Below are 22,309 nucleotides of genomic sequence, written 5' to 3' on the forward strand. Positions count from 1 at the left end.
CTGTGGCATTCGTATGTGATATGTAATGATGCTTTTCGCACAACTCTGAACGTGAGCTGGCGGGGCCGTGTTGTCTGGGGCGGATTCCCGAAGGCATTCTGAAATAAACAGGAATCTCACCGGAGGAAAAACACAGAGGGGGAGCGTGTTAGCTTCAGTCACTGCATACCTACTCATGAATCAAATGAAAAAGTCATGTGAAAAAACGAGGACATCTAATGAAAATCTCTTTTTTAACACATTTAAACATTTGATCTTTATTTGAACAATACTGAGAGATGGAGGTAATGTCTGAAGAAATATCTGGTATGAGAAAATACAGTCATTGGTGTCTTGTACAGTCACTGATTAGACCCATACAGTCACTGGTTAGACCCATACAGTCACTGATTAGACCCATACAGTCATTGGTGTCTTGTACAGTCACTGGTGAGACCCATACAGTCACTGATGAGACCCATACAGTCACTGATTAGACCCATACAGTCACTGATGAGACCCATACAGTCACTGATTAGACCCATACAGTCATTGGTTAGACCCATACAGTCACTGATTAGACCCATTCAGTCATTGGTGTCTCGTACAGTCACTGGTGAGACCCATACCGTCATGGTGAGCCTTTTGGTCATTGATGTGACCCTCTACACTGATGAGACCCACACAGTCATTGGTGTGACATATACAGTCTTAAAGGTGACCTATTCAGCCAGATTGGTTCGACCCAAACAATCATTGGTGACCCATACAGTCATTGATGTGACCCTTACGGTCATTGATGGGACCTATACCGTCACTAGTGTAACCGATTCATTCGGGGCGCCCATACAGTCATTAGAGGCCTATACAGTCTCTGATTAGACCCATACAGTCATTAGAGACCTATACAGTCTCTGATTAGACCCATACAGTCATTAGAGACCTATACAGTCACCGATTAGATCCATACAGTCATTAGAGACCCATACAGTCACTGATAAAACCCATACAGTCATTAGAGACCCATACAGTCACTGATAAAACATATACAGTCATTAGAGGCCCATACAGTCATTGATAAAAACCCATACAGTCATTAGGGAGGATTCTGGAGGAGTCTGTCTTGATGGTTGAAGTGAGTGGTGAAAATCACCATGCTCAGATCCAGAGAGCTCTCTGAAGTCTGTAGATGCAGAGGAGTCTGGGAAGGCGATCTCAGATCTCAGAACAGTTAGAAATCAACTTTTACTGCCATAATTCTTTCACCTGGCTGTATATTGACAATGCATTGGCACACTGTCTTAATTATAATGTGTAATGTAGACCTATTGTAATATATTGTGTATCCTTCGGGGTTCGGTTGGAGTTAGGGCTGGATGTGTGTGGGTTTGCTATCTTTCAATTTCTATTTTCTCCAGAGTTTTCTTTTTTTTTTTTTTTTATTCACCCACAAACATTTACTGTCCACATTTGTATCCAGGGCAAGGAGAGAAAAAGTAAAAAAAAAAAAACACAGTGGGTGTTTCTCAATACCCAGTGAGCTGCCCTGCTCTCCGCTGCCTACATGGACAGATGTCTGGGGTGGGCAGCACTTTAACCAAAATAGAACCTTATAAACCATCTTTCAGAGATAAATTCCAGTTAGAAAGCGATTACATCACCAGTCATCCCCACCTCCTGCACATGCCCGGTGTTTGCTCATCTCGGCCGTCATTACTTCTATGGTATAGATCTCTGAGTTTGCGTGGTCACCCTCAAGTCGGTGTCAGGCCTATTCTAGGAGCTCTTTAGGGTCTACAAGCTCATTAGTGAGGTGCAATGTGAATGTTGCTACATGCTAAGCTAACACTGCTGCACGATGAACACGATGAACTGAACTGACCTCACTGAGCAAACTACCTACGCTGATCAGCCATAACATTAAAACCACTGCCTACTGTTGTGTAGGATCCCCCTGTGTCTCCAAAACAGCTATGAATCATCAACTCCACAAGACCTCCGAAGGTGTCCTGTGGAATCTGGCACTAAGACAATAGCAGCCGATCTATCTATCTATCTGTCTGTCTGTCTGTCTGTCTGTCTGTCTATCTATCTATCTATCTATCTATCTATCTATCTATCTATCTATCTATCTGTCTGTCTGTCTGTCTGTCTGTCTGTCTGTCTGTCTATCTGTCTGTCTGTCTGTCTGTCTGTCTGTCTGTCTGTCTGTCTGTCTATCTATCTATCTATCTATCTATCTATCTATCTATGGGGTACCACAGCAACCACTTGGCAACACCATACCAACCATCCTGAATAACTTAATAACCACCTAAGCTGCACTTCAAAGCTTAGGCTGTAGTCCAAGTAGGGTAGGTCCTCTGCAGTACAGTCATATAAAGACTCCACCCTCCTAAAATACCTTAGCAACTGCATAGCAACAACCTAGCAACCATCAGGAATGTCATAGCAATCACGTAGCACTCAACCTAGTAACCACATGGCAACAGCCTCGCAAGTGCCTGGAAATGGGAACTGATGCAGTGGTCACTGTATTTACTAGATATTTGTATTATGATTAATATTAATAATGTTAAATATGGATGGCACGGTTGTGACATTATAGCAAAGCATGATACTTTGATTTATGCCTTATTAATTTTTTTATGCAAATAAAATGACATCACCATGACATCACATACTGTATGTACTGCCTAAATCTGAAGCACCTCCAACTTTTACCATTTTACTCATTTTTGAGTAGCTAGCAGCAGGTATGGAGACACACTGAGGCAGTCCTCAACGGTGTTGTTGTGACACTGCTGGACAGACTGTGATGTTTACGCTATAACATCACATCTACATCGGGTGTGAAATCCATGCGAGTAAGTGCACACTAAGGAGCCCTGCGACTCATTATGCACCATCCATACAGTACAGGGTGCTCATGCGCACTCTGGAGCCCTGAGATCCACTAAGATCTGTACAGTGAGGGTGAAAGTGTGCACTGGTAGGCACTCTCCAGCCCAGCGGTGGAGTGCCAGAGTGACAGCTTTAGTGCACACACTCACATATGAGCTGTGCTCCAAATCTGAAGTGCGCACTCCACACTGAGTGCAGGGCTGCAGCATGAGGACGACCATAGTCTCTATAGTCTTGCCATTTCCAGGGATCACAGCTCTACCTGCAAAACAGGGAGTACACTCCAGACGTATGTCACCACTATGTAAACTACGTTTATGCATATGTTTTAATGTTATATAGAGTTAATTACAGGTAGACACTCTCACTGACCACTGACTTTATGTTAATTAGGGTTCATTCTAATGTTATATAGAGTTAATTACGGATAGACACTCTCACTGACCACTGACTTTATGTTTCATTGGGTTTATTCTAATGTTATATAGAGTTAATTACGGATAGACACTCTCACTGACCACTGACTTTATGTTAATCAGGGTTTATTCTAATGTTATATAGAGTTAATTACAGGTAGACGCTCTCACTGACCACTGACTTTATGTTAATTAGGGTTCATTCTAATGTTATATAGAGTTAATAACGGATAGACACTCTCACTGACCACTGACTTTATGTTTAATTGGGTTTATTCTAATGTTATATAGAGTTAATTACGGATAGACACTCTCACTGACCACTGACTTTATGTTTAATTGGGTTTATTCTAATGTTATATAGAGTTAATTACGGATAGACACTCTCACTGACCACTGACTTTATGTTTAATTGGGTTTATTCTAATGTTATATAGAATTAATTACAGATAGACACTCTCACTGACCACTGACTTTATGTTAATTAGGGTTCATTCTAATGTTATATAGAGTTAATTACAGGTAGACACTCTCACTGACCACTGACTTTATGTTAATTAGGGTTCATTCTAATGTTATATAGAGTTAATTACAGGTAGACACTCTCACTGACCACTGACTTTATGATTATTAGGGTTTATTCTAATGTTATATAGAGTTAATTACAGGTAGATACTCTCACTGACCACTGACTTTATGTTTAATTGGGTTTATTCTAATGTTATATAGAGTTAATTACAGATAGACACTCTCACTGATCACTGACTTTATATTAATTAGGGTTCATTCTAATGTTATATAGAGTTAATTACAGGTAGACACTCTCACTGACCACTGACTTTATGTTAATTAGGGTTCATTCTAATGTTATATAGAGTTAATTACAGGTAGACACTCTCACTGACCACTGACTTTATGTTTAATTGGGTTTATTCTAATGTTATATAGAGTTAATTACAGATAGACACTCTCACTGATCACTGACTTTATATTAATTAGGGTTCATTCTAATGTTATATAGAGTTAATTACAGGTAGACACTCTCACTGACCACTGACTTTATATTAATTAGGGTTCATTCTAATGTTATATAGAGCTTTACTGGCTCAGTCACTTTTCCTCAGTACTAGGCAGTATATGTTGTTCAGCGTAAGTGTTTGTGCTTCTGTAAAAATGTGTGTGTGTGAGTATGTGTGTGTGTGATATTAGATGCAAGCAAATGCCTATGAACAGTCAAACTGTCCCCATAGCGACCAGCAGTGGCCTCCAGCTGAGAGCTACTCTAATGGTCAGCTTTACTAATCGACTCCTCCGTCTCCTCCGTCAACTCCCACCGCTACTTATCCACTTCTCTCTCTCTCTCTCTCTCTCTCTCAGATATTCCACAGAATTTACTAGTGTTATATTTAATGTATATTAATAAGCTCCCTGGGGAAAAAATGATGTGTCATTTAAGGTGGCAGTAACTTTAAACTCCTACAGATGGCGCTGCACAAGGTTGATAGGGCTTTAAATACCTGAGGGGTGTGTGCCTGGATTCACAGATTGAGAAGAGGTAATGCAGTGCAGTGAATGTTCTGTAGGCCACTGCTGGTAGACCCGTACAACCGCACATTTCTGTACACCTGCAGATTCAGCTACGTACTTCACTCCATGGTCTTTGCAACAACGACTCAAAATCTCACTCCTTTTAGCCAATCATTTCAGCCAATCAAACTGTATCTGCTTTGCGACCCATTTTCCACACATCTAACGAGACCCTCACTGCACTGTACTATTCTCAAAGTCTGAGCTTTCTCTGGTTGAGTAGATGGAACTTTATCAGCACCTCACTCCAGTGTGATGCTGGCTGGCACTGGCGTCTGCTGGCCCATGCATCAGAGCTGGGTACCTCCAGAGCTTTCGCCCAAGTCTGGTTCAATTCACCACCACTGTGAACACCAAACCCACTCTGAATGACTCTGTTTACGTCTTTATTTGATTATGCAGATTAAAAAAGCAGCTGAATTCCCATTTAGGCAGACCTTGTTCCTCTCTCTAATTTGTCTATGACTAGCAGTGCATGCAGTGTGATAGCGGTTAGCTGGGTAATTAGTCGGAGCAGACGGTTTTGGTGTAAGTCCAGAGCTCTTGGGTGTAGATGTTTCATACTCCAGTGCACAGTGATGATACACACTGCTGTATATGAGATGTTTGAGTAAGCGTGTTATTGCTGGGAGTAGGTCTGATTCTGCTCTGTGTGCAGTTGTTGTTTTCGTTGATCCTTTCTTCTTTCTTTGGTTGGTGTCTTCTTCCGTGCAGCAGAGTGGATCAGTAGGTGCAGGAACGCTCTCACTGAACTGTGGGAAAAAAAGTTTTCTTTCTTTTCTTATTTAATGTGTTTAATCCCACATCAGAGTCTCCTCAGGCGCCGCTGTTATTCACTATTTAATCAAAGGACGCTACATCTCTCTCCCTAACTCTCCCAATCTCGCTTTATTTATCTGTTCCACTCCCTGCTTTTTCATGCCCTCTCTCTCTCTCTCTCTCTCTCTCTCTTTCACATCTATCTATCAACATCTATCTGTCCATCCACCCATCTGTTTATTTGTCTCTGTCCATCCACCCTTCTATCTATCTAGCGATCTGCCTGTACCTCTGTGCATTTACCCATCTGTCTGTCCATATGTCTGCCTGTCCATCCACCCATCTGTCTGTTTGTCTGTCTGTCCGTCTGCTTGTCCATCCATCCAACTATCTGTTTATCTATCCATCTGTCTATCTATCTATCCATCTGTCTATCTATCTATCTATCTATCTATCTATCTATCTATCTATCTATCTATCTATCTATCTATCTATCTGTCTGTCTGTCTGTCTGTCTGTCTATCCATGAATCAGTCTATCTATCTATCTATCTATCTATCTATCTATCTATCTATCTATCTATCTATCTATCTATCTGTCTGTCTGTCTGTCTGTCTGTCTATCCATGAATCAGTCTATCTATCTATCTATCTATCTATCTATCTATCTATCTATCTATCTGTCTATCTGTCTGTCTGTCTGTCTATCTATCTGTCTATCTATCTGTCTGTCTGTCTGTCTATCTATCTATCTATCTATCTATCTATCTATCTATCTATCTATCTATCTGTCTGTCTGTCTATCTGTCTATCTGTCTCTCATTTCTAAGTAATGACCCAATAACAAGCTCTTTTTCTCTCTCTCTCCTTTTCTCTCGCCCCACAGTGAGTCTCTGGGGATGATGCCTTTGCCGTTGGTGCCACCCTCCCTGTCGCCATGACGATGCCACTCAGCCCCCTCTCCAGTGACGAGGAGCAGCAGAGGATGCTGGGAAACAGTCAACACCTTTATCCAGGGGCGGAGGAGGAAGAGGAGGATGAAGAGGAAGAGGAGGAGTTGGATGACGAGTACCAGGATGAAGAAGGGCAGGAGGAGGAGAACGGAGAGCTGGATGGAGAAGAGGAAGAGGAGGAGGAAGAGGAGGATGTGAGAAGAGGAGGGCGTCTGGGGGGCAGGGATGAGGGGCACAGGCAGAAAGGCACCATGGCAGGACGTCCAGCAGCAGAGCGACAGATCAGAGGGGGAAACCCTGGTCACACCACCAACCCGTACTCATCCAACCCCGGCCCTGCCCACCAAACCACAGCCAATCAGCAGCAGCAGCAGAAAAGGATCAGGGAGAGGAGCTCAAGCTCCGCCCCTGATGACACACACATCGCTATGATGGTGTTCCGCATCGGCATCCCCGACATCAAGCAGACGGTGAGTACCACACATCTAACTCAATTAAAGAGCTGAAACTGTACTATAGTGAAAGTATGGTACTGTATCTCAATCTAACTCAAAGAGCTGAAACTGTACTATAGTGAAAGTATGGTACTGTATCCCAATCTAACTCAATTAAAGAGCTGAAACTGTACTATAGTGAAAGTATGGTACTGTATCTCAATCTAACTCAATTAAAGAGCTGAAACTGTACTATAGTGAAAGTATGGTACTGTATCTCAATCTAACTCAATTAAAGGAGCTGAAACTGTACTATAGTGAAAGTATGGTACTGTATCTCAATCTAACTCAAAGAGCTGAAACTGTACTATAGTGAAAGTATGGTACTGTATCCCAATCTAACTCAATTAAAGAGCTGAAACTGTACTATAGTGAAAGTATGGTACTGTATCCCAATCTAACTCAATTAAAGAGCTGAAACTGTACTATAGTGAAAGTATGGTACTGTATCCCAATCTAACTCAATTAAAGAGCTGAAACTGTACTATAGTGAAAGTATGGTACTGTATCCCAATCTAACTCAATTAAAGAGCTGAAACTGTACTATAGTGAAAGTACGGTACTGTATCTCAATCTAACTCAATTAAAGGAGCTGAAACTGTACTATAGTAAAAGTATGGTACTGTATCTCAATCTAACTCAAAGAGCTGAAACTGTACTATAGTGAAAGTATGGTACTGTATCTCAATCCAACTCAAAGAGCTGAAACTGTACTATAGTGAAAGTATGGTACTGTATCCCAATCTAACTCAATTAAAGAGCTGAAACTGTACTATAGTGAAAGTATGGTACTGTATCTCAATCTAACTCAATTAAAAGAGCTGAAACTGTACTATAGTGAAAGTATGGTACTGTATCCCAATCTAACTCAATTAAAGAGCTGAAACTGTACTATAGTGAAAGTATGGTACTGTATCTCAATCTAACTCAATTAAAGGAGCTGAAACTGTACTATAGTGAAAGTATGGTACTGTATCTCAATCTAACTCAATTAAAGGAGCTGAAACTCTACTATAGTGAAAGTATGGTACTGTATCTCAATCTAACTCAATTAAAGGAGCTGAAACTCTACTATAGTGAAAGTATGGTACTGTATCTCAATCTAACTCAATTAAAGAGCAGAAAAAATAAATAAACGTTTTAAATGATGGGAAATAAAACAAACAGACAGCCATGTGGCTTTGCAGCAGGTGTCTTCCAGAGTATGACTCACAGTAGAAACAAAAGAATGGAGAATGAAAGGAAATTCTGCCTGTGAAAAAGCTTTCCTCAAGAGTTCAGCTGCAGCAGCATCAAACCCCCCGCCTAAGGCCATTTTCCTGCCCGTCAGGCAGCTGCCTGCAAGGATGCTCGGCCAGAGGAAACTCAGTGGCAGCAGCGGTTGAAAAGTCTTAGTGAATATTTTTCAGCTAAAACCAGACTTGTCGTGGCTTGAGCTTCAAGCTCAGTGGGACCCGGAGCCAAACTAAACACCCTGGACAGCAGTGAAAAATGAAGGAAGGTCTTACAGCTTCGATATAGTGGTTGGTGTGGCGCAACAGATAACGCCACTACCTGCCACTGAGCTACCATACCATGTGGGAGACTGGGGTTCGATTCCCGGTCTCTGTGACTGTGCTGCGCTACACCAATAAGAGTCCCTGGGCAAGACTCCTAACACTACACTGACCCACCTCTGTAATATGAGCAACCTTGTAAGTCGCTCTGGAAAAGAGCGTCTGCTAAATGCCATAAATGTAAATGTAAATGTAAATGATATGGGCATTGTAAGCACAGGGACAGGTTTCAGACAGTCATTTGGGCCAGATTTCAGGTCAGGTTTCAGACAGGTATCAGGACACGTTTTGGACCAAGTATCAGGCCAGATTTTGGACCAGGTATCAGGCCAGGTTTTAGGACAGGTTTTTGGTTGGGTTTCAAAACAGGTTTCAGGCCAGCTTTTAGGGCAGGTTTAGGGATAGGTTTCTAACCAGGTCAGGATAGGTTTCAGACCAGGTTTTGGGACAGGTTTCAAGACATGTTTTGGACCAGGTTTTGGGACAGGTTTTGGACCAGGTTTTGGGACAGGTTTTTAACCAGGTCAGGATAGGTTTCAGCCCAGGTTTTTAGGGACAGGTTTCAGACCAGGTTTTGGGACAGGTTTAATACCAGGTTTCAGGACATGTTTTTGACCAGGTTTCAGACCTTATTTTGGGCAGAGGTTTCAGACTGGGCTTCAGACAGGTTAAAGGCAGGTATAAGGACACTTTTGGACTAGGTATCAGGCCAGGTTTTAGGACAGTTTTTTGGTTGGGTTTCAAAACAGGTTTCAGGCCAGCTTTTAGGCCAGGTTTAGGGAAAGGTTTCTAACCAGGTCAGGATAGGTTTCAGACCAGGTTTTTAGGGACAGGTTTCAGACCAGGTTTTGGGACAGGTTTTTAACCAGGTCAGGATAGGTTTCAGACCAGGTTTTTAGGGACAGGTTTCAGACCAGGTTTTTAGGGACAGGTTTCAGACCAGGTTTTGGGACAGGTTTTTAACCAGGTCAGGACAGGTTATCAGACCAGGTTTTTAGGGACAGGTTTAATACCAGGTTTCAGGACATGTTTTTGACCAGGTTTCAGACTAGGTTTCAGGATATGTTTTGGGCCAGGTTTCAGACCTTATTTTGGGCAGAGGTTTCAGACTGGGTTTCAGGACAGGTTAAAGGCAGGTATAAGGACACTTTTGGACCAGGTTTTAGGACAGGTTTTTGGTTATGTTTCAAACCAGGTTTCTGGCCAGGCTTTGGGACAGGTTTTTAAGGTAAAGGTGCACGTATTTATCACTGTACACTGTACAGCGAAATGTGTCCTCCGCATTTAACCCATCTGGTAGTGAACACACACTCACACACACACACATGTGTTAGGGGCAGTGAGTACACACACACACCCAGAGCGGTGGGCAGCCAACTCCAGCGCCCGGGGAGCAGAGAGGGTAAAGGGCCTTGCTCAAGGGCCCAACAGTGGCAGCTTGCCGAGCCCGGGAATTGAACCCACAACCCTGTTATCGATAACCTCTCTAATATCGATAACCAGCTCTAACCGCTGAGCCACCACCAGGTCAGGACAGGTTTTAGACCAAGGTTTGAGACAGGTTTCAGACCAGGTTATCGGGGACAGGTTTTAGACCAGGTTTTAGGACAGTATTCAGAATAGGTTTTTGGGGACAGGTTTTTAGACCAGGTTTTCGGCCAGGTTTCAGACTAGGTTTAAGGACATGTTTTGGGCCAGGTTTCAGACCATCTTTTGGGCCAGATTTCAGACCAGGTTTTTGGCCAGGTTTCAGACTAGGTTTCAGGACATGTTTTGGACCAGGTTTCAGACCATCTTTTGGGCCAGATTTCAGACAAGGTTTCAAACTGGGTTTCGGGTCAGTTTTCAGGGCAGGTATCAGGACACATTTTGGACCAGGTATCAGGCCAGATTTCAATACAGGTATCAGTCCAAGACCAAGTTTCGGGTTGGGTTTTTGGACCGGTTTCATACCGCTTTGAAATGGCCATTGTAAGCATTGTGCTGTATTGTATTTGGGTAGAATTGGTGCTTGTTGAAGGAGGTAGGCAAGTCTACATGACCAGCAATGAGGTTGAGCTCATCAGGTCAATCAGTCTGAGGCTTTGTGTGATTAGCACGCAGAGTCTCAGCAGGGCGTGTGCAGTCCAGCCTTCGTGATATGAAAGTACATTACACACTTACACAAACAAATGGACAGAATAACAGAAACGCTGCCAGGCTAAAGCAAGCTGCCAGCTGGTGCACGGTAGTGTGCGCCAGTGCCTCCCCTTTCCCGCTCTCGCTTTCCCTCTTTTCCTCTCATCTCTCTCTCCCTCTCTCTTCTATCTGTCTGTCACTATCTCTCGCCCCTCCATCCCTCCCACTGTCTCTCCCTTTACCTCCCTCACTTTCTCTCTTTTTCCCTCAACCCTTCACTGCTCTCTCTCTCTGCTCTCATCCTCCTCACCTCCTCATTACGTTCTCTCTGTCACACAGTATCTCTCACTTTCTCTCTGTCACACACACACACACACACACACACACAGACAACCCTGCCATCTAACAGATTATCAGTGCCATATCTGCCCCCTCCTCCTGGGCACAGTCCCAAACTTGCCAAACACACACACACACACACACACACACACACACACACACACACACACATCCTCAATCATAAGAGTTTTGCCTTCTCCATTCGGGTCACTTTAAATCCATCCAGAGTCCGACAAACTACAGCCTGTCAGGATGAGGTGAAATACGAGGTTTCATGCTTGGTCTCAGGGCAGGTTTAAGGCCAGGTCCCAGACCAGGTTTTGGGACAGGTTTCAGGCCATGTTTTAGACCAGGTTTTGGGACAGGTTTTTAACCAGGTCAGGAAAGATTTCAGACCATCTTTTGGGCCAGGTTTCAGACCAGGTTTTGGGACAGGTTTCAGGCCATGTTTCAAGGCAGGTTTCAGACCATCTTTTAGGTAAGGTTTCAGGACAGGTTTTAGAGAGGGTTTTAGGACAGGTTTCAGTGTAGGTTTCAGGCCGGCTTTTGGCCCAGGTTTTAGACCAGGTTTTGGGGACAGGTTTCAGACCAGGTTTTTGGGCAGGAGTTTAACCAGGTCAGGAAAGATTTCAGACCATCTTTTGGGCCAGGTTTTTAACCAGGTTAGGAAAGATTTCAGACCATCTTTGGGGACAGGTTTCAGACCAGGTTTTGGGAACAGGTTTCAGACCAGGTTTTTGGGCAGGAGTTTAACCAGGTCAGGAAAGATTTCAGACCATCTTTTGGGCCAGGTTTCAGACCAGGTTTTGGGGACAGGTTTCAGACCAGGTTTTGGGACAGGTTTATAACCAGGTCAGGAAAGATTTCAGACCATCTTTTGGGCCAGGTTTCAGACCAGGTTTTGGGGACAGGTTTCAGATGAGGTTTTGGGACAGGTATTAAGCCAGGTTTCAGGGGAGGCTTTCAAACATGTTTTAGGCCAGGTATTGGGTTGGGTTTTGAGACAGGTTTCAAACAGAGTTTTGGGGACAGGTTTCAGGCTGGACTTCAGAGCATGTTTTAGATTAGCCTTTCAACCAAGTATTGGGTCAGGTTTCTGGCTGGGTTCTAAGGCATGTTTTATGTCAGTTCTTGAGCCAGGTTTCAGGGCAGGGCAGAATTTGGGCCAGTTTTTATGGTTGGATTTTAAAGAATGTTTTGGGCCAGTCATTGGGCCTAGTTTCATACAATACAATACAATACAATATACAATAATCTATGTGTGTTAGTGTGTTCGGTTCAGGCCTGGTCAGGTAAGGTCTCAAAGACTATGGCTCTGGTTTGGGCTTCAGTTTCAGTCTGGTGCAGACCTCCACGTCAGGCACGGCGGCGGGACCCTGTTCAATTACAGCAGCCCTGCTTAATTGGATCAAACTGCTTGTGTTGAAGAGAAGACCTGGCGATCAATGACTGAACACTTCATCTGAACACTTAAACTGAGTGCAGAGCTCCTCGACCTTCTCACTGTAGCTTCACTTCGGCTCTTCTCTTCTCACAGCTAGAGCTGCTCTATTTAAATCTGGGTAGTTTCATCTGGGATATCTAGCCAGATGAAAAAGCCCCCAAGCGTGCTGTTCTTCACTGTGTGTGTGTGTGTGTGTGTGTGTTTGTGAGTGTGTGGAGATCTTATCCAAGCATCGTTCTCATTCAAATCTGCAGAGCTCGGCAGAACAGTATAAAGGCAGTCTTCCTCCCCCACTCGTCCCCTCTAAAAAGTTCATACTGCAGAGACAAAGAGAGACGGAGAAGCTCAAGGACACACAGGCGAGGTTTCTGAGACATGCTGGTTTCCTTACTGACCTTGCAGACAACTGCACTGAACAGGTCTACTGGAAGACCACCTTAGACAGGTGACAGAAGTCCATACCTTGAGTTAATTTATTGAGGGTTATATATATATATATATATATATATATATATATACAGTGAGTCCAAGAAGTATTTGATCCCTTGCTGATTTTCTTTGTTTGCCCACTAATAAAGACACTATCCTTCTGCACTTTTAATGGTAGATATATTCTAACATGGAGAGACAGAATATCAAGACAAAAATCCAGAATATAATTTTAAAGAATATATTTTAATTAATTTGTATTTCAATGAGGAAAATAAGTATTTGATCCCTCTTGCCAAACACACTCAATACTTAGTGGCAAAGCCTTTGTTTGCAAGCACAGCGGTGAGACGTTTGTTGTAGTTAACCACAAGTTTAGCACACACACCAGGGGGAATTTTGGCCCACTCTTCTTTGCAGATCCTCTCTAAATCATGAAGGTTGGTGGGCTGTCGCTTGGCAACTCTGACCTTCAGCTCCCTCCATAGATTTTCGATCGGATTGAGGTCTGGCGACTGGCTGGGCCACTCCATGACCTTAATGTGATTTTTCTTGAGCCAATCCTTTGTTGCCTTTGCTGTATGTTTAGGGTCGTTATCATGTTGGAAGACCCAACCACGGCCCATTTTCAGATCCCTGGCAGAGGGGAGGAGGTTGTCCCTCAGGATTGTGCGGTACATGGCTCCATCCATCTTCCCAGTGATGCGGTGAAGTAGCCCTGTACCCTTGGCAGAGAAACACCCCCAAAACATTATGCTTCCACCTCCATGCTTGACGGTGGGCACAGTGTTCTTGGGGTCATAGGCAGCATTTTTCTTCCTCCACACATGGCGGGTGGAGTTGAGGCCAAAAAGTTCAATTTTGGTCTCGTCTGACCACAAAACCTTCTCCCAATAACTTGGTTCATCTTTCAAATGATCATTGGCATACTTGAGGCGCGCCTCCACATGTGATCTCTTCAGCAGGGGTACCTTTCGGGCACTGCAGGATGTGAATCCATTGTTGCGCAAAGTGTTGCCAATTGTTTCCTTGCAAACTGTGGTCCCAGCTGCCTTCAGGTCATTTGCTAACTCCTGCCGAGTGGTTGCAGGACGATTTCTGACTGTTCTCAGCATCATTGCCACCCCACGAGGCGAAATCTTCTTTGGAGCACCGGGCCGAGGTCTGTTGATTGTCATGTTATACTCTTTAAACTTTCTGATAATTGCACCAATAGTTGTTACTTTCACATCCAACACCTTACTAATCTTTTTGTAGCCCATTCCAGCTTTGTGAAGGTCAACAATTCTGACTCTGAGGTCCTGTGACAGCTCTTTGGTTTTACCCATGTTGGAGACTTGAAATCTGTGTGATCTGTCTGATTCTGTGGACAGGTGTTTTTCACACAAGTGATTAGTGAGAACAGGTGGCTTCAGGTCAGGTAACAAGTTGATTGGGAGTGTCTAACTGGTCTGTAAAAGCCAGAACTGCTAATGAATACTAAGGGATCAAATACTTATTTCACTCCATGAAATACAAATCAATTAATATATATTCCTTAGATTTATTTTCTGGATTTTCTTTTTAATATTCTGTCTCTCCATGTAAGAATACATCTACCATTAAAAGTATAGAATGATCATGTCTTTATTAGTGGGCCAACGAAGAAAATCAGCAAGGGATCAAATACTTCTTGGACTCACTGTATATATATATATATATATATATATATGCTGAAAGCTCTGCTCTGATTGGCTGGTTTAAAGCACCAGCGGTGGCTCACAGGACCCCCATATTATAGCATTGCTTTAACATTGTGCTGCTGTCCTCTCGCTGTGTCCTCTCAGTGCAATATGCCATAAACAAGCTAAAGAGATTGTAGCCGGTTAGCTTTTAGCCTGTCCCCCACTCACTTCCCCAGGTTTGTCTTTCTCGAGTCTTACTGGATAGTGCTGCTGTCCTCTCACTGTGTCCTCTCAGCACGATGTGCTGTCAGCAAGCTAAAGAGATTGTAGCCAGTTAGCTTTTAGCCTGTCCCCCACTCACTTCCCCAGGTTTGTCTTTCTCAAGTTGTACCGGATAGTCCAGCTGTCCTCTCACTGTGTGCTAGTATTGGGTAGCGTTACCTTTAAGATTAGTGCAGAGCTGCGGTAGCGAGGCCTGATTCCCATAGCAACCCGTCTTCCCATTACTAGCAGAGTCTGGAGGTGATGAGCTGCTCTCCAGTATCAATAACACCATATTCCCCCGATGCCACCGTCACATTTGACTGTTTCTCCAGTTCTGATTAGGGCGTTCTCTAGTGGGCGGGGTTTATAACAATAGGGTGTAAATATGTAAAATTTGAATCAAAGACACCTAAACGAACCAATCAAATTCTAGTATCAACCCTGCATGCCCCTTTCAGCAGCATCATGCCATCTGCATCACATGGGTGGAACGGGGGCTAGGTGGGTTTCAGGTGAGCATGGGCTCTGAGTGGGTTTGTACATGTGTTGGTAGTGGGCCCCATCGTTACAGCCCACCCTAGTCCCATCTAGGCCCAATATGCAGTGTACAACCCAGATACGGCCCATGTTGAACCCCTCCTGGTCTCATCACTGACCCTGGTGGGCATCCATAAATGGGGCCAACATGGAAACCATGGTTCCCAGTTGGGCTACTCATACAGACCCCGCATGGGCAGGTGTAAACACACCCTTGTGGTCTATAGGCTCCTACGTAGGAGGATGGTCAAGCTAGTTATACTGCATCTACTGTGGATTCTTTACTAATGAAACTACTGTGTAAGTAATGTGGGCATAAGAGAGAGGAGTGGAAGCTGAGCAGATCCACTGTACTCTTATACGCCAGTATTATTACAGGGTGTTATTTGGCGCCCACAGCAACGTTACAGCCAGCAGTCTGGCACTGTCGCACTCGCCTCCGAGAACACACATCAGCTCTCAGCGTCCCCAGCCACTGTCCAGCTTATTATCAGCCACATGTTACCAGCTATACACTGTCCATCCACCACTTTCCACACTTTGTCCTTCCCCTTGATGACCACTTTATTAGAAATACCTACCTTGTGCTTGCACTTACTGGCCACTTTATTAGAAACACCTTGACTTTCCACTCACTGGCCACTTTATTAGAAACACCAACCTTGTGCTTCCACTCATTGGCCACTTTATTAGAAACACCTGCCTTGTGCTTGCACTTACTGGCCACTTTATTAGAAACACCTTGACTTTTCACTCACTGGCCACTTTATTAGAAACACCAACCTTGTGCTTCCACTCACTGGCCACTTTATTAGAAACACCCTGACTTTCCACTCACTGGCCACTTTATTAGAAACACCAACCTTGTGCTTCCACTCAATGGCCACTTTATTAGAAACACCCTGACTTTCCACTCACTGGCCACTTTATTAGAAACACCTTGACTTTTCACTCACTGGCCACTTTATTAGAAACCCCTACCTTGTGTTTCCACTCACTGGCCACTTTATTAGAAATACCCTGACTTTCCACTCACTGGCCACTTTATTAGAAACACCTTGACTTTTCACTCACTGGCCATTTTATTAGAAATGCCTTGACGTTTCACTCACTGGCCACTTTATTAGAAACCCCTACCTTGTGTTTCCACTCACTGGCCACTTTATTAGAAACACCTACCTTGTGCTTCCACTCATTGGCCACTTTTTTAGAAACACCTTGACTTTTCACTCACTGGCCACTTTATTAGAAACACCAACCTTGTGCTTCCACTCACTGGCCACTTTATTAGAAACACCTACCTTGTGCTTCCACTTACTGGCCACTTTATTAGAAACAGTGTCCTTTCACTCACTGGCCACTTTATTAGAAATTGGTGACAGTCCTGAGCATGTTGATTTTTCCTAACTAATCCTTTAATCCATGGCGGGAATCGTGCCTCTAATCAGAGAATCCAGACATCCTTGTCTAGAACCCTCTCATAAAAGGTTCTGTACTTGTGTTGTTTTAAGAGCCCTGAACCCAAAACTCTGACAGCATAAAAACCCTGTAAATAAAATGACAATTCGAGCTGACTTTGAGAGAGAGAGAGGGAGAGCGAGGGAAGGTGACTTTCCTTATTTTAGCAAGACTGCCAAAGGGGGGCAGCGGGATGGGGGGAGAACAGAGGGGGGCTTTAAAGAGGCAGGATAAAGCAGTGGTAGCTGTTGAAGCAGAGGAATTTGCAGTCGACTTTGCTGGAGAAGCTCAGTGTCGAGGCGTGATGCCCACCGGGCCGTAATCTCTCCCTTACACACACAGATTACAGAGTCCTGTTTTAATTAGAGGCTCTGCGGAGCGGCTCACCTGCAGTCGGACTCCTGCCGCCTCCCGGCAGACCTGCTGTCACCACGGCTGCCTCCAAACCCAAAACTCCCTGAAGTTACTGCCTCTTCCTTCCCCCTGATCCAGCTCTGCCTCATGATCCAGGTCTCTGTTGCCAACACCATCATCATCACCGTCTACACACCACCTGCACACCGTCTACACACCATCTACACCATCTACACACTGTCTACACACAATCTACACCATCTACATACGTCTACACACCATCTACACACTGTCTACACACTATCTACAACCTCTACACCATCTACACACCATCTACACCATCTACACACCATCTACACACTGTCTACACACCATCTACACACCATCTACACACTGTCTACACCATCTACACACCATCTACACCATCTACATACCGTCTACACACCATCTACACACTGTCTACACACCATCTACACCATCCACATACCATCTACACACCATCTACACACTGTCTACACCATCTACACACCATCTACACCATCTACACACTGTCTACACACAATCTACACCATCTACATACCGTCTACACACCATCTACACACTGTCTACACACTATCTACAACCTCTACACCATCTACACACCATCTACACCATCTACACACTGTCTACACACCATCTACACCATCTACATACCGTCTACACACCATCTACACACTGTCTACACCATCTACACACTGTCTATACACTATCTACAACCCTCTACACCATCTACACACCTTCTACACCATCTACACACTGTCTACACACCATCTACATACCATCTACACACCATCTACACACTGTCTACACACTATCTACAACCCTCTACACCATCTACACACCTTCTACACCATCTACACACTGTCTACACACAATCTACACCATCTACACCATCTACACTGTCTACACCATCTACACCATCTACACACTGTCTACACACTATCTACAACCCTCTACACCATCTACACACCTTCTACACCATCTACACTGTCTACACCATCTACACACCATTTACACCATCTGCACACCATCTACACACTGTCTACACCATCTACATACATCTACACACTGTCTACACACAATCTACACCTTCTACACCATCTACACTGTCTACACCATCTACACACCATCTACACCATCTACACACTGTATACACCATCTGCACACCATCTACACACTGTCTACACCATCTACATACCGTCTACACATTGTCTACACACCTTCTACACTTCCTCCACTCCACAACACTGACAGGTGTTTTATTTTCAATTACCTTCCAATCAGACTAACTACACACTGGCCAGACTGCTTACCACGCGTTAACCGTGTGTGTGTGTGTGTGTGTGTGTGTGTGCTCTCGTCCATCTCACCATCTTGCACAAATTAAAATTTGATGGCAGATTGTTATAAAAAAGAGGCGACTGTGAATAATTGATACAGAAACACAAAACCAGACACTCTCTCTCTCTCTCACACACACACATACACTCACACACACAAGCACAAACAGAGAGAGAGAGAGAGAGAGAGAAAGAGAGAGAGAGAGATAGAGAAACAAGAGAGGAGAGAGGGACGAACGAGAGAAGGAGATAAATGGCAAGGGAGGAAGAGAAGAAGAGATAGAAATAGGGAGAGAGCAAGAGAGAGAGAGAAGAGAAGAGAAGGAGAGAGAGAGAAAAGCGGGAGAGAGAGTAGGAGCAGAAAATGAGAGAGAGAGAGAGAGAGAGAGAGAAAGCGGGAGAGAGAGTAGGAGCAGAAAATGAGAGAGAGAGAGAGAGAGAGAAAGCGGGAGAGAGAGTAGGAGCAGAAAATGAGAGAGAGAGAGAGAAAGCGGGAGAGAGAGTAGGAGCAGAAAATGAGAGAGAGAGAGAGAGAAAGAGAGAGAAAGCGGGAGAGAGAGTAGGAGCAGAAAATGAGAGAGAGAGAGAGAAAGCGGGAGAGAGAGTAGGAGCAGAAAATGAGAGAGAGAGAGAGAGAGAGGGAGAGAGAGTAGGAGCAGAAAATGAGAGAGAGAGAGAGAGAGGGAGAGAGAGAAAGCGGGAGAGAGAGTAGGAGCAGAAAATGAGAGAGAGAGAGAGAGAGAAAGCGGGAGAGAGAGTAGGAGCAGAAAATGAGAGAGAGAGAGAGAGAGCGGGAGAGAGAGTAGGAGCAGAAAATGAGAGAGAGAGAGAGAGCGGGAGAGAGAGTAGGAGCAGAAAATAAGAGAGAGAGAGAGAGAGAGAGAGAGAAAGCGGGAGAGAGAGTAGGAGCAGAAAATGAGAGAGAGAGAGAGAGAGAGAGAGAGAGAGAGAGAGAAAGCGGGAGAGAGAGTAGGAGCAGAAAATGAGAGAGAGAGAGAGCGGGAGAGAGAGTAGGAGCAGAAAATAAGAGAGAGAGAGAGAGAGAGAGAGAGAGAGAGAGAGAGAGAGAAAACGGGAGAGAGAGTAGGAGCAGAAAATGAGAGAGAGAGAGAGAGAGAAAGCGGGAGAGAGAGTAGGAGCAGAAAATGAGAGAGAGAGAGAGCGGGAGAGAGAGTAGGAGCAGAAAATAAGAGAGAGAGAGAGAGAGAGAGAGAGAGAAAGCGGGAGAGAGAGTAGGAGCAGAAAATGAGAGAGAGAGAGAGAGAGAGGGAGAGAGAGTAGGAGCAGAAAATGAGAGAGAGAGAGAGAGAGAGAGAGAGAGAGAGAGTAGGAGCAGAAAATGAGAGAGAGAGAGAGAGAGAGAGAGAGAGAGAGAGAGAAAACGGGAGAGAGAGTAGAAGCAGAAAATGAGAGAGAGAGAGAGAGAGAGAGAGAGAAAGCGGGAGAGAGAGTAGGAGCAGAAAATGAGAGAGAGAGAGAGAGAGAGAGGGAGAGAGAGTAGGAGCAGAAAATGAGAGAGAGAGAGAGAGAGAAAACAAGAGAGGAGAGAGGGACGGACGAGAGAAGGAGATATATGGCAAGGGAGGAAGAGAAGAAAAGATAGAAATAGGGAGAGAGGGTGAGACATGGACTCCACAAGACCTCTGAAGGTGTCCTGCTGTGGTATCTGGCACCAAGACCAACATTAGCAGCAGATCCTTAAGTCCTGTAAGTTGTGTGGTGGGCGGAGCCTCCAGGAGCATCAGTGAGAGCCTTGGTCACCCATGCCCCTGTCTCTGGTTCACCGGTTGTCCTTCCATGTAGCACTTTTGGTAGATGCTGACCACTGTATGCCGGGAACACCCCACAAGACCTGATGCCTGATGTTCTGGAGATGTTCCGACCCAGTCTGACTCGTCTAGAACATCACGGTTTGGCTTAGATTCTTACTGATGGAACCGACTGCATACTCGCTGCCCAATATGTAGATCCCACCTCTAGAGAGGAGCCACTGGAACCAGACCATCAGTGTTCTTCTCTTCAGCGGTATTAATGTTATGGCTGATTGGTGTATACACATAGGCTGAATGAGCAGAGTCCACAACACTGATTCAAGCAGCAGACTCCAGTACACTGAGCGCACTGATAGAGACGTGTGTGTGTGTGTGTGTGTGTGTGTGTGTGTGTATGTGTGTGTGTCAGACACACTCTGGGCTGTGTGGTTTGGTCAGGGGAGTGCTGCTGCAGGACATGCACGCACTGCTGCAGCTGCGATATTCTGGAACACACTCCATATTGACAGAGTTTTTATACAGCTAAATCTCTCACACACACACACACTCACACACACACTCACACACACACACACACACACACACACACACACACACACACACACACAGGGTTTTCTTCTGGATCTAGATCCAAGATCCTCCGGCACCAATGAACCACTTCCCGAATCACAGAACGGAAAGCCAGCATCTCGTCCAGCGTTGACAAAAGTATTGGGACACCTGCTTATATGTTGTAGATTTTGAGTAGACCATTGCTGTGAGGATTTGATTGCAACAAGAGCTGATGGTGCTCCATCCTATACATTTGGATTGAGTTGGGGAGTTAGGGACGATGAGGCGGGGTGGTAATCTTCTAACAATCGTCTCACTAACGCTCATGTGGCTGAATGCAATCAAAGCCTCACAGCAATGCTGTACTCAAAATCTAGCAGAAAGCCTTCTTCATGGGACAGCAGAGACGGTTACTCCAACAAACGCAGGATGAACTCTTTTTAATAACCATTGATTTCAGAAGAAACTGTGAATGAGCAGGTGTCCCAATACTTTTGTCCATTTAGTGTAGATTTCGAAACTAGATCAGCCCAAAGCCTGGTGATGCAGCAAGAGACACTCTCCTTCATCAAACAACTTTTTTTGTCTTACATCAGCATCTCTCACAACCTACCTTCCTCTAATCTCTCTCTCTCTCTCTCTCTCTCTCTCTCTGTCTAGCATATCAGTGTGTAATCCCAGCACATCAGCTCCGTTCTACATGTCAGCTAATTTGGCCTCAATCAGCTGTAATTGCTGGTTAATTGTAGTTTAATGAGATCAGGGAGAGACTAGTGGTGCACAAACACACACACACACACACACACACACACACACACACACACACACACATGGACACAGCAAGGCCTGAGGGAAGGCTATATGGGCAGAACATACACACAGCTAATGTATATACACTCCATAAGTACACACACACATTTACACAGTAAGCCTGAGGGATGAACACATGGACTACAAAAACACACACACACACAAACACACACACACACACACACACACTGTCCGCTTTAGGCTCTAACACCACTCTAACAGAGCATAAACACTAACAACACAACCCAGAGAGAGAGGGGGGGGTCCCTGCAGACCTCATTAAAGACTTCCACTCCCCCTCCACTCACCCTGCAGAAAAGACCTGCGGGAGAGAGTGAGAGAGTGAGAGACGAGAAAGAGAGAGAGAGAGAATAAGTGAGAGACTCATGAAAAAAAGGACAAAAAGACAGAGAGAGTAAAACAGGGAGGGGCGGGGGTGGATGGAGGGAGGGAGTGGGAGAGGTGGATGGAGGGAGAGAGAAGAAGGGTTGGCTGAATGGAGGGAATTGGAAAGGGAGGGGTGGGTAGCGGGAGATGGAGGG

At 44.6% G+C, this 22,309-nt stretch overlaps 1 protein-coding gene across 1 annotated transcript in view; it reads left to right on the forward strand.

Annotated features, from left to right (window-relative positions):
- The window catches only part of shank1 (SH3 and multiple ankyrin repeat domains 1), a 156,193-nt gene that overhangs the window by 55,277 nt on the left and 78,607 nt on the right, over positions 1-22,309 (forward strand). The window contains exon 2 of the mRNA XM_072693540.1: positions 6,531-7,067. Coding sequence (XP_072549641.1) covers positions 6,582-7,067 — 486 coding nt within the window. The 5' untranslated portion in view covers positions 6,531-6,581. The remainder of the gene's footprint in view (positions 1-6,530; positions 7,068-22,309) is intronic.

This window comes from Salminus brasiliensis, chromosome 12, assembly GCF_030463535.1.
Source record: "Salminus brasiliensis chromosome 12, fSalBra1.hap2, whole genome shotgun sequence".
Classification (NCBI taxonomy): Eukaryota; Metazoa; Chordata; class Actinopteri; order Characiformes; family Bryconidae; genus Salminus; species Salminus brasiliensis.